Here is a 17,343-nt window from a genome sequence, read left to right on the forward strand (position 1 = left end):
AGGTTATTAGGTTCAGTAGGGTTGAGGGACAAGTTAATTGGGAAGTATGTTTGAATGGAGAAAAATTGGAGGAAGTGAAGTGCTTTAGAAATCTGGGAGTTGAATTAGCAGCGAGTGGAACCATGGAATCAGAAGTGAGTCATAGGGTAGGGAACGGGTTGAAGGTTCTGAGGGTGATGAAAAATGAGGGGAAGGATAGAATGATATCTTGGAGAGCAAAAATGGGTATGTTTGAAGGAATTGTAGCTCCTACAATATTATATGGTTGCGAGGCATGGGCTATAGATAGGGTTGTGCGGAGGAGAGTGGATGTGTTGGAAATGAGATGTTTGAGGACAATATGTGGTGTGAGGTTGTTTGATTAAGTAATGAAAGGGTAAGAGAGATGTGTGGAAATAAAAAGAGTGTGGTGGAGAGAGCAGAAGAAATTGTATTGAAATGGTTTGGACATATGGAGAGATTGAGTGAGGAAAGATTGACAAAGAGGATATATGCATCAGAGGTGGAGGGAACAAGGAGAAGCAGGAGACCAAATTTGATGCGGAAGGATGGAGTGAAAATTATTTTGAGTGATCATGGCCTGAACATACAGGAGGGTGAGAGGTGTGCATGGAATAGTTATTTGGAACGATGTGGTATATCAGGGTCAATGTGCTGTCAATGGGCTGAACCAGGGCATGTGAAACATCTGAGGTAAACCATAGAAAGGTTTGTGGGGTGTGGATGTGTATAGGGAGTTGTGGTTTTGGTGCATTACGCATGACATGTAGAGATTGAGTGTGAACGAATGTGGCCATATTTTGTCTGTTTCTCTGGCGCTACCTTGCTGAAGCAGGGGGTAGTGATACTGTTTCCTGTGAGGCAGGGTAGTGTCAGGAATGGATGAAGGCAAGTAAGTATGAATATGTACATGTGTATGTATGTGTGTGTCTGTGTAAGTGTATATGTTGATATGAATATATATATGTATATGTGTGTGTATGGGCATTTATGTATATATAAGGGGATAGGGGAGAAAGAATACTTCCCACGCATTCCTCTCGTATCGTAGAAGGCGACTAAAGGGGACGGGAGCAGGAGGCTGGAAACCCTCCCCTCCTTATATTTTAACTTTCTTAATGGGGAAACAGAAGAAGGAGTCATGCTGGGAGTGCTCATCCTCCTTGAAGGCTCAGATTGGGGTGTCTAAATGTGTCTGGATGTAACCAAGATGTGAAAAAAGGAGAGATAGGTAGTATGTGTCAGGAAAGGAACCTGGATGTTTTGGCTCTGAGTGAAACGAAGCTCAAGGGTAAAGGAGAAGAGTGGTTTGGGAATGTCAAGAGCAAGGGAAGGAGTAGCACTACTCCTGAAACAGGAGTGGTGGGAGTATGTGATAGAGTATAAGAAAGTAAACTCTAGATTGATATTGGTAAAACTGAAAGTGGATGGAGAGAGATGGGTGGTTGTTGGTGCATATGCACCTGGGCATGAGAAGAAAGATCATGAGAGGCAAATGTTTTGGGAGCAGCTGAGTGAGTGTAATGGTAGTTTTGATCCACAAGACTGGGGTATAGTGATGGGTGATTTGAATGCAAAGGTAAGTAATGTGGCAGTTGAGGGAATAATTGGTGTACATGGGGTGTTCAGTGTTGTAAATGGAAATGGTGAAGAGCTTGTAGATTTATGTGCTGAAAAAGGACTGGTGATTGGGAATACCTGGTTTAAAAAGAGAGATATACATAAGTATACATATGTAAGTAGGAGAGATGGCCAGAGAGCATTATTGGATTACGTGTTAATTGATAGGCGTGCGAAAGAGAGACTTTTGGATGTTAATGTGCTGATAGGTGCAACTGGAGGGATGTCTGAGCATTATCTTGTGGAGGCAAAAGTGAAGATTTATAGAGGTTTTCAGAAAAGAAGAGAGAATGTTGGGGTGAAGAGAGTGGTGAGAGTAAGTGAGCTTGGGAAGGAGACTTCTGTGAGGAAGTACCAGGAGAGACTGAGTACAGAATGGAAAAAGGTGAGAACAAAGGACGTAAGGGGAGTGGGGGAGGAATGGGATGTATTTAGGGAAGCATTGATGGCTTTTGCAAAAGATGCTTGTGGCATGAGAAGCATGGGAGGTAGGCAGATTAGAAAGGGTAGTGAGTGGTGGGATGAAGAAGTAAGATTATTAGTGAAAGAGAAGAGAGAGGCATTTGGACAATTTTTGCAGGGAAATAGTGCAAATGACTGGGGGATGTATAAAAGAAGTCAGGAGGTCAAGAGAAAGGTGCAAGAGGCAAAAAAGAGGGCAAATGAGAGTTGGGGTGAGAGAGTATCATTAAATTTTAGGGAGAATAAAAAGATGTTTTGGAAGGAGGTAAATAAAGTGCTTAAGACAAGGGAACAAATGGGAACTTCAGTGAAGGGGGCTAATGGGGAGGTGATAACAAGTAGTGGTGATGTGAGAAGGAGATGGAGTGAGTATTTTGAAGGTTTATTAAATGTGTTTGATGATAGAGTGGCAGATATAGGGTGTTTTGGTCGAGGTGATGTGCAAAGTGAGAGGGTTAGGGAGAATGATTTGGTAAACAGAGAAGAGGTAGTAAAAGCTTTGCGGAAGATGAAAGCTGGCAAGGCAGCGGATCTGGATGGTATTGCAGTGGAATTTATTGAAAAAGGGGGTGACTGTATTGTTGACTGGTTGGTAAGGTTACTTGATGTATGTATAACTTATGGTGAGGTGCCTGAGGATTGGCGGAATGCTTGCATAGTGCCATTGTACAAAGGCAAAGGGGATAAGAGCGAGTGCTCGTATTACAGAGGTATAAGTTTGTTGAGTATTCCTGGTAAATTATATGGGAGGGTATTGATTGAGAGGGTGAAGGCATGTACAGAGCATCAGATTGGGGAAGAGCAGCGTGGTTTCAGAAGTGGTAGAGGATGTGTGGATCAGGTGTTTGCTTTGAAAAATGTATGTGAGAAATACTTAGAAAAGCAAACGGATTTGTAAGTAGCAGTTATGGATCTGGAGAAGGCATATAATAGAGTTGATAGAGATGCTCTGTGGAAGGTATTAAGAATATATGGTGTGGGAGGTAAGTTGTTAGAAGCAGTGAAAAGTTTTTATCGAGGATGTAAGGCATGTGTCTGTGTAGGAAGAGAGGAAAGTGATTGGTTCTCAGTGAATGTAGGTTTGCGGCAGGGGTGCGTAATGTCTCCATGGTTGTTTAATTTGTTTATGGATGGGGTTGTTAGGGAGGTGAATGCAAGAGTTTTGGAAAGAGGAGCAAGTATGCAGTCTGTTGTGGATGAGAGAGCTTGGGAAGTGAGTCATTTGTTGTTCGCTGATGATACAGTGCTGGTGGCTGATTCGGGTGAGAAACTGCAGAAGCTGGTGACTGAGTTTGGTAAAGTGTGTGAAAGAAGAAAGCTGAGAGTAAATGTGAATAAGAGTAAGGTTATTAGGTACAGTAGGATTGAGGGACAAGTGAATTAGGAGGTAAGTTTGAATAGAGAAAAACTGGAGAAAGTGAAGTGTTTTAGATATCTGGGAGTGGACTTGGCAGTGGATGGAACCATGGAATCGGAAGTGAATCATAGGGTGGGGGAGGGTTCGAAAGTTCTGGGAGCGTTGAAAAATGTGTGGAAGTCAAGAACGTTATCTTGGAAAGCAAAAATGGGTATGTTTGAGCGAATAGTAGTTTCAACAATGTTATATGGTTGCAAGGCGTGGGCTGTAGATAGAGTTGTGCGGAGGAGGGTGGATGTGCTGGAAATGAGATGTTTGAGGACAGTATGTGGTGTGAGGTGGTTTGATCAAGTAAGTAATGAAAGGGTAAGAGAGATGTGTGGTAATAAAAAGAGTGTGGTTGAGAGAACAGAAGTGGGTGTTTTGAAATGGTTTGGTCACATGGAGAGAATGAGTGAGGAAAGATTGACAAAGAGGAGATATGTGTCAGAGGTGGAGGGAACGAGAAGTGGGAGACCAAATTGGAGGTGAAAAGATGGAGTGAAAAAGATTTTGAATGATCGGGACGTGAACATGCAGGAGGGTGAAAGGCATTCAAGGAATAGAGTGAATTGGAACGATGTGGTATACTGGGGTCAGCGTGCTGTCAGTGGACTTAACCAGGGCATGTGAAGCGTCTGGGGTAAACTATGGAAAGTGCTGTGGGGCCTGGATGGATGTGGAAAGGGAGCTGTGGTTTCGGTGCATTATACATGACAGCTAGAGACTGAGTGTGAATGAATGTGGCCTTTTTTGTCTTTTCCTAGCATTACCTCGCGCACATGCGGGGGGAGGGGGTTGTTATTTCATGTGTGGCGGGGATGGCGACGGGAATGATTAAGGGCAGACAGTATTAATTATATACATGTATATGTATGTATATGTCTGTGTGTGTATGTATATGTATGTGTTGAGATGTATAGGTATGTATATGTGCTGTGTGTGGACGTGTATGTTTATACATGTGTATGTGGGTGGGTTGGGCCATTCTTCCTTCTGTTTCCTTACGATACCTCGCTAACGTGGGAGACAGCGACAAAGTATAATAAATAAATATGAATATATGTATGTGAGTGGATGGGCCATTCTTTGTGTGTTTCCTGGTGCTACCTCGCTGATGCAGGAAATGGCGATCAAGTACAATGAAATAAGATACATATATATACCCTAGCCTGAGCCAGGTATCCATTTTATAGACCAACTGTTAGGGGTGAATGAACAGCTGGGTTGACTGTGGACTGACTGCCATAACCAGGATTCAAACCTGTGCACTTGTCCTTGGGAGGCCTATGAATGCATCACAGTCAGGAACACTATCAGCTACACCTTATATTTATTCACAGAAGTCTTTTTTTCAAGCTCACTTATATTTATTCACAGAAGTCTTTTTTTCAAGCTCACTTACTTTCACTACTTTCTCCTAACCCATATTGTTTCCTTGTTTTTGAAGATCTCGGCAAATCTTCACTCTTGCCTCCACAAGGTAATGATTAGACATCCCTTCAACTGCCCCTCTCATTGCATTCACATCCATAAGTTTAAGAAATTTATTTCAAGAAATGGGGGGTCCATTCTCTTGCTCCCACCCTATGTCATGCAGGGAATATAGAGGTAGATACATTTTGTTGAGTGTACTTGTTAAGTTTTATGGAAGAATGGTGATTAGAAGGGTGGTGGCATGCACAGATTATTAGATTTGGGAAGAAAGATGTGATTTTAGGAGGGATAGAGGATGTGTGAATCAGATGTTTGCTTTAAAGAATGTGAAAAATATTAAGGGAAACAGAAGAATCTGTTTGCAGCATTGATGGATCTTGAAAAAGCATATTATAGGGATGATTGAGATGCTATGTGAAAGGTGCTCAGAATATATGGCATAGGAGGAAAGCTACAAGAAGATTTGGCATGTTTATTAGTAGGTATAGAGGAGGATGAGTGGTTCCAGGTGAAGGTTGGTTAAGGCATGTGTACTTGTAGGTTGAGAGGAAGATGAGTGGTTGAAGTTGAAGGTTGGTCTTTGGAAGGGATGTATGATGTCACCATGGTAGTTTGATTTGTTTATGGATGGGGAGGTGAATGCAAGGGTCTTAGTGAGAGAAGCAGGTCTGTAGTCTGTGATGGAGGCTTGAGAGATGAGTCAATTGTTGTCTGCTGATGACACAGCACTCATGGCATATTTGAATGAGAACCTGCATAAGCTGTTTTCTGAGACTGGAAGAGTGTACAAAAGGAGAAATATGAGGGTTAATGTGAATAAGTGCAAAGTTATTTGGTTAACTTGTGAAAAGATAGGTTAATTGGAGTGTGAGTTTTAATGGAGAGAACTAAGAGAAGGGTGTAATATTTCAGATACCTGGGAGTGGATGTGGCAGTAAATGGAGCCATGTGACTTGTTGATATAGAGTGGAAGAGTACTGGAAGTAGAGAGATGGGGGAAGAATGCCTAGAATGATGTATGCATGGCAGGCATGTAAGGACAGGGCATGTAAGGACAGGGATAATTGTTGCTATCCCCTTGATGAGTGTTCTTAGAGGGGACAGGCATTAGAGATATAGATAGATGGCATTATGGGAGCTGAAGTGAGTCATAGGGTGGGTGAGGGGGCAAAGATCATTGATACATTGAGGAATGTGTTGCAAAAGAGGTTTCTGTCTTTAAGGGTAAAGATGGGTGTGTTTGCTGTTATGGTAATCCCATTGGTGCTGCGTGGAGGCAAGTCATGGGCTTTAGACAGAAACGTAAAGAATGGGGTGAATGTGTTGGAAAAGAAACATTTGAGGACAGTATGTGGTGTGAGGAGGATTGATTAAATAAACAATGATAGGTTATTAAAGAGTGGTATGGTAGTAAGAGGAGTATGTAGGAAGTAGTTGAAAAGGGTGCTGAATGTTTTAGACATGTGGAAAGGATCAGTGAGTAAATGATGACTTAGAGGATATACATGTCAGAAATGAAAGGAACAAGAAAAAAGGGAAACAAAGGAGGAGGTGGAAGCATGGAGTGAAAAATATTTTGAGGGCTTGGAGCCTGAACCTACAGGAAGTTGTGAGGCATGCAAAGGATAGAGCAAACTTCAGGGATGTGGTTTACAGGGGATGATGTACTGTTAGTGGGCTGAATCAAGGCATGTGAATTTTTAGGGGGAACTACAGAAAGGTCCTTGTGGCCTGTTATGGATGGGTGGGTTCTGGTTTTGGTGCATTATACATGACAGTTAGAGAGTGGATATAAGCAAACGAGGCCATTTTTACATCTGTTTCAGATCCTACTTCATTAACAAGGGAAATGGCAAATAGGGTTGAAAAAAGATATGATCTTTATGGGAGTTTATGTTCTTATAAGTTGAATTAAATTGTTTTACACAAGTTTGTAATGTTTTATTCATACCTATATATGAAAAAAATCAAATGAGAAGTGGATGCAGCAGATGCATAGGAGTGGAAAAGTGTGTCAGTTTAGGTTAAAAGAAACATTTTTCGTTGTCTGTCATGCTTTTTGAGGAAATTATATGCCATTTAATTGCAGTTTGAATGGAGAAAAACTGGAGGAAGTGAAGTGTTTTAGCTATCTGGGAGTGGATTTGTCAGCTGATGGAACCATGGAAGCAGAAGTGAGTCACAGGGTGGGGGAGGGGGTGAAAGTTCTAGGAGCGTTGAAAAATGTGTGGAAGGCGAGAACATAATCTCGGAAAGCAAAAATGGGTATGTTTGAAGGAATAGTGGTTCCAACAATGTTATATGGTTGCGAGGTGTGGGCTATAGATAGAGTTGTGCAGAGGAGGGTGGATGTGTTGGAAATGAGATGTTTGAGGACAATATGTGGTGTGAGGTGGTTTGATCGAGTAAGTAATGAAAGGGTAAGAGAGATGTGTGGTAATAAAAAAGAGTGTGGTTGAGAGAGCAGAAGAGGGTGTTTTGAAATGGTTTGGTCACATGGAGAGAATGAGTGAGGAAAGATTGACCAGGAGGATATATGTGTCATAGGTGGAGGGAACAAGAAGTGGGAGACCAAATTGGAAGTAGAAAGATGGAGTGAAAAAGATTTTGAGCGATCGGGGCCTGAACATGCAGGAGCATGAAAGGCATACAAGGAATAGAGTGAATTGGAACGATGTGGTATACTGGGGTCGATGTGCTGTCAATGGATTGAACCAGGGCATGTGAAGCATCTGAGGTAAACCATGGAAAGTTTTGTGGGGCCTGGATGTGGAAAGGGAGGTGTGGTTTCGGTGCATTATACATGACAGCTAGAGACTGATTGTGAACAAATGTGGCCTTCGTTGTCTTTTCCTAGCGCTACCTCGCGCACATTTGGGGGAAGGGGGTTGTCATTTTGTGTGTGGCGGGGTGGTGACGGGAATGAATAAAGGCAGGAAGTATGAATTACGTACATTTGTATACATGTATATGCCTGTGTATGCATATATACATATAAGTTGAAATGTATAGGTATGTATATGCGCATGTGTGGACGTGTATGTATATACATGTGTATGTGGGTGGGTTGGGCCATTCTTTCGTCTGTTTCCTTGCGCTACATCGCTAATGCGGGAGACAGAGACAAAGTACAATAATAGCCGCAGTATAGCATCAGTAAGGAATGGCCAAAAATTCTAATTCATATCCAAAGGGTTAAAGTAGTATTAGCATTTGTTACACATTTTTGTATAATCATTAACATTGTCTTTATGATCCTGTGTTTTCCAGCCTGTTTAACAGTGCATAATCAATATATTGTGTTTAAATGTAGATGAGTGTCTTTTGTCTTTTCAGATATTTCTTTACTCAAACAGCTAATTGTGAAATACAAATTGCATCCAAGATGTATCTTACCACTTTCTCGAGTTTTGGATATTGAGGACTGCCAAGAGTCTTTTACAGACCAAGTGTTGCATGCAATAATGAAGATGGAGTTTGCATTACAACAAGGAAAGCAGCCGGACTTTGACAACACAGATGAAGCATTTGAGAATTTGGCTGGAATTTCAAGATCACAATGGATTATTGCGCTGCTTGAGGTGCATTTATTTTGTATATTTGTTATTTATTATTGAGAAAATGTGAATACATTTATGAATCTCTACATTATGTGTAAATATCTGTTTAACTGCATTATCTTTAGAAAATACAGGTGTCATTTGATGTGCTAATCTATTGGGTTAGGAAGATTAATGCCATTTTTTGTCCACGGCATATTCCAATGGAAGGCATTTAAGACAAACTAGATAGACCTAAAAATCTGTAATTAAAGTTCCATTGATAGCATAAACCAGTTGGTGGTTTCATTGAGAAAGATGAAAGTACATGAGGACAGGAGTAGCATCACCATTTTTGTGTTTTCCTGGTGTAAGCAAAATTGAATCAGTCAAGGTTCTCACATTAGAACACAATGCTCACAATGTTCAGTCACCAGGGGTATCTGTTACTAAGATATATAAATGCCTATCGTGTTTCCCTGATGTAAGCGAAATGGAGTCATTCAAGGTTCTCACATTATAACACAGTTTACTGCTCACAATGTTCAGTCACCAGGGGTATCTGTTATTAAGATATATAAATGCCCTTTTCACACTTTCAACCCCCATGACTCCTTCCTTGATTATGTCACTGCTGCATTAGACTGAGATTTAGGGAATTTTCAAAATGCAAAAAATACTTTTAACTCACTGAATTGAGGTAGATAAGTTAAAAGTTTATCCCTGGGAGAATGGGAAAAGCAGTACTGCCTGTGTAGTCCCTGTGTGTCGTAGAGGTGACTAAGAGGGGAGGGAGTGGGAAGCTGAAAGTCCACCCTTCCTGGGTACTTTCCAAGCAAAGGACAGAGCAAGGAGCCAAGTGGGGATTTTTCCCTGTGAGACTTTTTCATCTGTACTTGACACTACCTCACTCACATGGGAATTGGCAAGCATGTATGACAAAAAAAACTTAGAATTTGAGAAAAACACATGTGAATGTTTCATACTCAGCAATAACATCCAAGTACAAGGTTCCATATGCAGCTATGGTTAGTGTAATTTCACCGACATTAGCTAGGCCAGGCAAGAAAGTGATTGGAACATATGATAGATAGCACCATGCTGTTGCCAAGTAAATTTATGCATAAACTTATTAACAAATAGGGGATAGGGGAGAAAGAATACTTCCCACGCATTCCCCACGTGTCGAAGGAGATGACTAAAGGGGATGGGAGTGGGGGGCTAGAAACCCTCCCCTCCTTGTATTTTAACTTTCTAAAAGGGGAAACAGAAAAAGAAGTCTCGCAGGGAGTGCTCATCCTCCTCGAAGGCTCAGATTGGGGTGTCTAAATGTGTGTGAATGTAAACAAGATGAGAAAAAAGGAGAGATAGGTAGTATGTTTGAGGGAAGGAACCTGGATGTTTTGGCTCTGAGTGAAACAAAGCTCAAGGGTAAAGGGGAAGAGTGGTTTGGGAATGTCTTGCAAGTAAAATCAGGGATTGGTGAGAGGACAAGAGTAAAGGAAGGAGTAGCACTACTCCTGAAACAGGAGTGGTGGGAGTATGTGATAGAGTGTAAGAAAGTAAACTTTAGATTGAAATGGGTAAAACAGAAAGTGGATGAAGAAAGATGGGTGATTATTAGTGCCTATGCACCTGGGCATGAGAAGAAAGATCGTGAGAGACAAGTGTTTTGGGAGCAGCTAAGTGATTGTGTTAGCAGTTTTGATGCATGAGACCTTGTTATAGTGATGGGTGATTTGAATGCAAAGGTGAGTAATGTGTTAGTTGAGGGAGTAATTGGTGTACATGGGGTGGTCAATGTTGTAAATAGAAATGGTGAAGACCTTGTAGATTTGTGTGCTGAAAAAGGACTGATGATTGGGAATACCTCCCCTATCCCTGGGGATAGGGAAGAAAGAGTACTTCCCACGCATTCCTCACGTGTCGTAGAAGGTGACTAAAGGGGATGGGAGCGGGGGGCAGGAAACCCTCCCCTCGTATTTTAACTTTCTAAAAGGGGAAACAGAAGGAGTCACACAGGGAGTGCTCATCCTCCTCGAAGGCTCAGATTGGGGTGTCTAAATGTGTGTGGATGTAACCAAGATGAGAAAAAAGGAGATAGGTAGTATGTTTCAGGAAAGGAACCTGGATGTTTTGGCTCTGAGTGAAACGAAGCTCAAGGGTAAAGGGTAAGAGTGGTTTGGGAATGTCTTGTGAGTAAAGTCAGGGGTTAGTGAGAGGACAAGAGCAAGGGAAGGAGTAGCACTACTCCTGAAACACGAGTTGTGGGAGTATATGATAGAGTGTAAGAAAGTAAATTCTAGATTAATATGGGTAAAACTGAAAGTTGATGGAGAGGGATGGGTGATTATTGGTGCATATGCACCTGGGCATGAGAAGAAAGATCATGAGAGGCAAGTGTTTTGGGAGCAGCTGAATGAGTGTGTTAGTGGTTTTGATGCACAAGACTGGGTTATAGTGATGGGTGATTTGAATGCAAAGGTGAGTAATGTGGCAGTTGAGGGAATAATTAGTGTGCATGGGGTGTTCGGTGTTGTGGGTGGAAGTGGTGAGGAGCTTGTAGATTTATGTGCTGAAAAAGGACTGTTGATTGGGAATACCTGGTTTGGAAAGAGAGATATACATGGGTATACATATGTAAGTGGGAGAGGTGGCCAGAGAGCGTTATTGGATTACGTGTTAATTGATGGGCTCACGAAAGAGAGACTTTTGGATGTTAACGTGCTGAGAGGTGCAACTGGAGGGATGTCTGATCATTATCTTGTGGAGGCGAAGGTGAAGATTTGTAGGGGTTTTCAGAAAGGAAGAGAGAATGTTGGGGTGAAGAGAGTGGTGAGAGTAAGTGAACTTGGGAAGGAGACTTGTGTGAGGAAGTACCAGGAGAGACTGAGTGCAAAATGGAAAAATGTGAGAACAAAGGAGGTAAGGGGAGTGGGGGGGAATGGGATGTATTTAGGGAAGCAGTGGTGGCTTGCGCAAAAGATGCTTGTGGCATGGGAAGCATGGGAGGTGGGTTGATTGGAGGGGGTGGTGAGTGGTGGGATGAAGAAGTGGGATTGTTGGTGAAAGGGAGGAGAGAGGCTTTTGGGCGATTTTTGCGCGGAAATAGTGCAAATGAGTGGGAGATGTATAAAAGAAAGAGGCAGGAGGTCAAGAGAAAGGTGCAAGAGGTGAAAAAGAGTGCAAATGAGAGTTTGGGTGAGAGAGTATCATTGGATTTTAGGGAGAATAAAAAGATGTTTTGGAAGGAGGTAAATGGAGTGCGTGAGACAGGGAGCAAATGGGAACTTCAGTGAAGGGGGCTAATGAGGAGGTGATAACAAGTAGTGGTGATGTGAGAAGGAGATGGAGTGAGTATTTTGAAGGTTTGTTAAATGTGTTTGATGATAGTGTGGCAGATATAGGGTGTTTTGGTCGAGGTGGTGTGCAAAGTGAGAGGGTTAGGGAGAATGATTTGGTAAACAGAGAAGAGGTAGTAAAAGCTTTGTGGAAGATAAAAGCCGACAAGGAAGCAGGTTTGGATGGTATCCCAGTGGGATTTATTAAAAAAGGGGGTGACTGTATTGTTGACTGGTTGGTAAGGTTATTTAATGTAAGTATGATTCATGGTGAGGTGCCTGAGGATTGGCGGAATGCTTGCATAGTGCCATTGTACAAAGGCAAAGGGGATAAGAGTGAGTGCTCAAATTGCAGAGGTATAAGTTTGTTGAGTATTCCTGGTAAATTGTGTGGGAGGGTATTGATTGAGAGGGTGAAGGCATGTACAGAGCATCAGATTGGGGAAGAGCAGTGTGGTTTCAGAAGTGGTAGAGGATGTGTGGATCAGATGTTTGCTTTGAAGAATGTATGTGAGAAATACTTAAAAAGCAAATGGATTTGTATGTAGCATTTATGGATCTGGAGAAGGCATATAATAGAGTTGATAGAGATGCTTTGTGGAAGGTACTAAGAGTATATGGTGTGGGTGGCAAGTTGCTAGAAGCAGTGAAAAGGTTTTATCGAGGATGTAAGGCATGTGTATGTGTAGGAAGAGAGGAAAATGATTGGTTCTCAGTGAATGTCAGTTTGCGGCAGGGGTGTGTGATGTCTCCATGGTTGTTTAATTTGTTTATGGATGGGGTTGTTAGGGAGATGAATGCAAGAGGTTTGGAGAGAGGGGCAAGTATGCAGTCTGTTGTGGATGAGAGAGCTTGGGAAGTGAGTCAGTTGTTGTTTGCTGATGGTACAGCACTGGTGGCTGATTCATGTGAGAAACTGCAGAAGCTGGTGACTGAGTTTGGTAAAGTGTGTGAAAGAAGAAAGCTGAGAGTAAATGTGAATAAGAGCAAGGTTATTAGGTTCAGTAGGGTTGAGGGACAAGTCAATTGAGAGGTAAGTTTGAATGGAGAAATACTGGAGGAAGTGAAGTGTTTTAGATATCTGGGAGTGGATTTGGCAGCGGATGGAACTATGGAAGTGGAAGTGAGTCACAGGGTGGGAGAGGGGGGAAGTTCTGGGAGCATTGAAAAATGTGTGGAAGGCAAGAACATTATCTCGGAAAGCAAAAATGGGTATGTTTGAAGGAACAGTGGTTCCAACAATGTTATATGGATGTGAGGCTTGGACTATAGATAGGGTTGTGCGGAGGAGGTTGGATGTGCTGGAAATGAGATGTTTGAGGACAATATGTGGTGTGAGGTGGTTTGATTGAGTAAGTAATGTAAGGGTAAGAGAGATGTGTGGAAATGAAAAGAGTGTGGTTGAGAGAGCAGAAGAGGGTGTTTTGAAATGGTTTGGTCACATGGAGAGAATGAGTGAGGAAAGATTGACCAGGAGGATATACGTGTCAGAGGTGGAGGGAACGAGGAGAAGTGGGAGACCAAATTGGAGGCGGAAAGATGGAGTGAAAAAGATTTTGAGTGATCAGGGCCTGAACATGCAGGAGGGTGAAAGGCATGCAAGGAATAGAGTGAATTGGAACGATGTGGTATACCGGGGTCGACGTGCTGTCAATGGATTGAACCAGGGCATGTGAAGCATCTGGGGTAAACCATGGAAAGTTGTGTGGGGCCTGGATGTGGATAGGAAGCTGTGGTTTCAGTGCATTATGACATGACAGCTAGAGACTGAGTGTGAACAAATGTGGCCTTTGTTGTCTTTTCCTAGCACTACCTTGCACACATGAGGGGGGAGGGGGTTGTTATTCCATGTGTGGCGAGGTGGCGATGGGAATAGATAAAGGCAGGCAGCATGAATTATGTACATGTGTATATATGTATATGTCTGTGTGTGTATATATATGTATACATTGAGATGTATAGGTATGTATATTTGCGTGTGTGGACATGTATGTATATACATGTGTATGTGGGTGGGTTGAGCCATTCTTTTGTCTGTTTCCTTGCGCTGCCTCACTAACGCTGGAGACAGCGACAAAGCAAAATAAATAAATAATGAGAGAGCTTGGGAAGTGAGTCCGTTGTTGTTCGCTGATGATACAGCGCTGGTGGCTGATTCATGTGAGAAACTGCAGAAGCTGGTGACTGAGTTTGGTAAAGTGTGTGAAAGAAGAAAGTTAAGAGTAAATGTGAATAAGAGCAAGGTTATTAGGTACAGTAGGGTTGAGGGTCAATTCAATTGGGAGGTGAGTTTGAATGGAGAAAAACTGGAGGAAGTGAAGTGTTTTAGATATCTGGGAGTGGATCTGGCAGCGGATGGAACCATGGAAGCGGAAGTGGATCATAGGGTGGGGGAGGGGGCGAAAATTCTGGGAGCCTTGAAGAAAGTGTGGAAGTCGAGAACATTATCTCGGAAAGCAAAAATGGGTATGTTTGAAGGAATAGTGGTTCCAACAATGTTGTATGGTTGCGAGGCTTGGACTATGGATAGAGTTGTGCGCAGGAGGATGGATGTGCTGGAAATGAGATGTTTGAGGACAATGTGTGGTGTGAGGTGGTTTGATCGAGTAAGTAACGTAAGGGTAAGAGAGATGTGTGGAAATAAAAAGAGCATGGTTGAGAGAGCAGAAGAGGGTGTTTTGAAATGGTTTGGTCACATGGAGAGAATGAGTGAGGAAAGATTGACCAAGAGGATATATGTGTCGGAGTTGGAGGGAACGAGGAGAAGAGGGAGACCAAATTGGAGGTGGAAAGATGGAGTGAAAAAGATTTTGTGTGATCGGGGCCTGAACATGCAGGAGGGTGAAAGGAGGGCAAGGAATAGAGTGAATTGGAGCGATGTGGTATACCGGGGTTGACGTGCTGTCAGTGGATTGAATCAAGGCATGTGAAGCGTCTGGGGTAAACCATGGAAAGCTGTGTGGGTATGTATATTTGCGTGTGTGGACGTATGTATATACATGTGTATGGGGGGGGGTTGGGCCATTTCTTTCGTCTGTTTCCTTGTGCTACCTCGCAAACGCGGGAGACAGCGACAAAGTATAATAAAAGAAATAATAATAATATATAAAAGCGTAATACATGTCTGAGGAGTGTGGTGGGGAGAATGGTTATTAAGTGCTTGTTGGGTGATTTCACTGTGTATATTGTTTTGTCATTATTGTGTTTGTTGGGATCTGTGAGTATAGGTTGCGTAAGTGTGGAGCAAGGAAAATCCTTTTATATCTGTTTGGAATATGTTGGTTTGGATGGGACTTGTATAGTGAAAGTATGATCTAAAAAGTTTAAATTTCAAGCTGTGAAATGAACAACAGACTTCGGTTGGGGAACAAGTATTATACATAATGAAATTATAGTTTTTCACCTGCAAAGCTGGTTATATATATGATAGGCTTGAAAGATGTCCAAACAAGATCATTGAGAGGAATTAATTCTTGATAGACGTATGCAAATACTGTAATTGCCAAAGCTCAAAAATGAAAATTGTAAGTGTTTAGTAATTATGAATGATAGGAAATGGACACTTTGTTTGATGAAAGACTACAAGTGAGGCAGTCACTAATGCATATTAAAGACTTGAATATATGGTATGTAATAAAAGATGAGTTACTGAAATTATATTGTTGAGTCGGTTTTTCTAAATATGTAGGGATTGCTTACCTTGGAAAAATTTTATATGTTTCTTCTGCTCAAGAAGGTAATATTATTTTCTTTTTATATCAAGAAAAGTTTCCTCTGTTTCCAGTCTCTTGACAGTAATAGAAGTTAATTATTTTTTATCCAGAATCTGGTTTAAGTTATCATACTTGGAGTATAAGTTTTGATAATTTTCATTACTGGATATAATTTTCATTTTGTACAGGTTTAAGAGGTTTCATGAGAAGTTAGAACCTTATAGAAAAGAGAGGAAGACGTTCAGCATTTGCCTATTTTCCATGTTTAAGATATATATATATATATATATATATATATATATATATATATATATATATATATATATATATATTTTTTTTTTTTTTTTTATACTTTGTCGCTGTCTCCCGCGTTTGCGAGGTAGCGCAAGGAAACAGACGAAAGAAATGGCCCAACCCCCCCCCCATACACATGTACATACACACGTCCACACACGCAAATATACATACCTACACAGCTTTCCATGGTTTACCCCAGACGCTTCACATGCCTTGATTCAATCCACTGACAGCACGTCAACCCCTGTATACCACATCGCTCCAATTCACTCTATTCCTTGCCCTCCTTTCACCCTCCTGCATGTTCAGGCCCCGATCACACAAAATCTTTTTCACTCCATCTTTCCACCTCCAATTTGGTCTCCCTCTTCTCCTCGTTCCCTCCACCTCCGACACATATATCCTCTTGGTCAATCTTTCCTCACTCATTCTCTCCATGTGCCCAAACCATTTCAAAACACCCTCTTCTGCTCTCTCAACCACGCTCTTTTTATTTCCACACATCTCTCTTACCCTTACGTTACTTACTCGATCAAACCACCTCACACCACACATTGTCCTCAAACATCTCATTTCCAGCACCTCCATCCTCCTGCGCACAACTCTATCCATAGCCCACGCCTCGCAACCATACAACATTGTTGGAACCACTATTCCTTCAAACATACCCATTTTTGCTTTCCGAGATAATGTTCTCGACTTCCACACATTTTTCAAGGCTCCCAAAATTTTCGCCCCCTCCCCCACCCTATGATCCACCTCCGCTTCCATGGTTCCATCCGCTGACAGATCCACTCCCAGATATCTAAAACACTTCACTTCCTCCAGTTTTTCTCCATTCAAACTCACCTCCCAATTGACTTGACCCTCAACCCTACTGTACCTAATAACCTTGCTCTTATTCACATTTACTCTTAACTTTCTTCTTCCTCACACTTTACCAAACTCAGTCACCAGCTTCTGCAGTTTCTCACATGAATCAGCCACCAGCGCTGTATCATCAGCGAACAACAACTGACTCACTTCCCAAGCTCTCTCATCCCCAACAGACTTCATACTTGCCCCTCTTTCCAGGACTCTTGCATTTACCTCCCTAACAACCCCATCCATAAACAAATTAAACAACCATGGAGACATCACACACCCCTGCCGCAAACCTACATTCACTGAGAACCAATCACTTTCCTCTCTTCCTACACGTACACATGCCTTACATCCTCGATAAAAACTTTTCACTGCTTCTAACAACTTTCCTCCCACACCATATATTCTTAATACCTTCCACAGAGCATCTCTATCAACTCTATCATATGCCTTCTCCAGATCCATAAATGCTACATACAAATCCATTTGCTTTTCTAAGTATTTCTCACATACATTCTTCAAAGCAAACACCTGATCCACACATCCTCTACCACTTCTGAAACCGCACTGCTCTTCCCCAATCTGATGCTCTGTACATGCCTTCACCCTCTCAATCAATACCCTCCCATATAATTTACCAGGAATACTCAACAAACTTATACCTCTGTAATTTG

General features: G+C 41.9%; 1 protein-coding gene across 1 annotated transcript in view; it reads left to right on the forward strand.

Moving 5' to 3' along the window:
• Nucleotides 1–17,343, forward strand: part of LOC139750298 (uncharacterized) — a 128,072-nt gene that overhangs the window by 83,762 nt on the left and 26,967 nt on the right. Inside the window, exon 7 of the mRNA XM_071664920.1 lies at nt 8,252–8,496. Within this exon, the coding sequence (XP_071521021.1) occupies nt 8,252–8,496 (245 nt within the window). The remainder of the gene's footprint in view (nt 1–8,251; nt 8,497–17,343) is intronic.

The sequence above is a fragment of the Panulirus ornatus genome, chromosome 9, assembly GCF_036320965.1.
Source record: "Panulirus ornatus isolate Po-2019 chromosome 9, ASM3632096v1, whole genome shotgun sequence".
In the NCBI taxonomy this organism is placed as follows: Eukaryota; Metazoa; Arthropoda; class Malacostraca; order Decapoda; family Palinuridae; genus Panulirus; species Panulirus ornatus.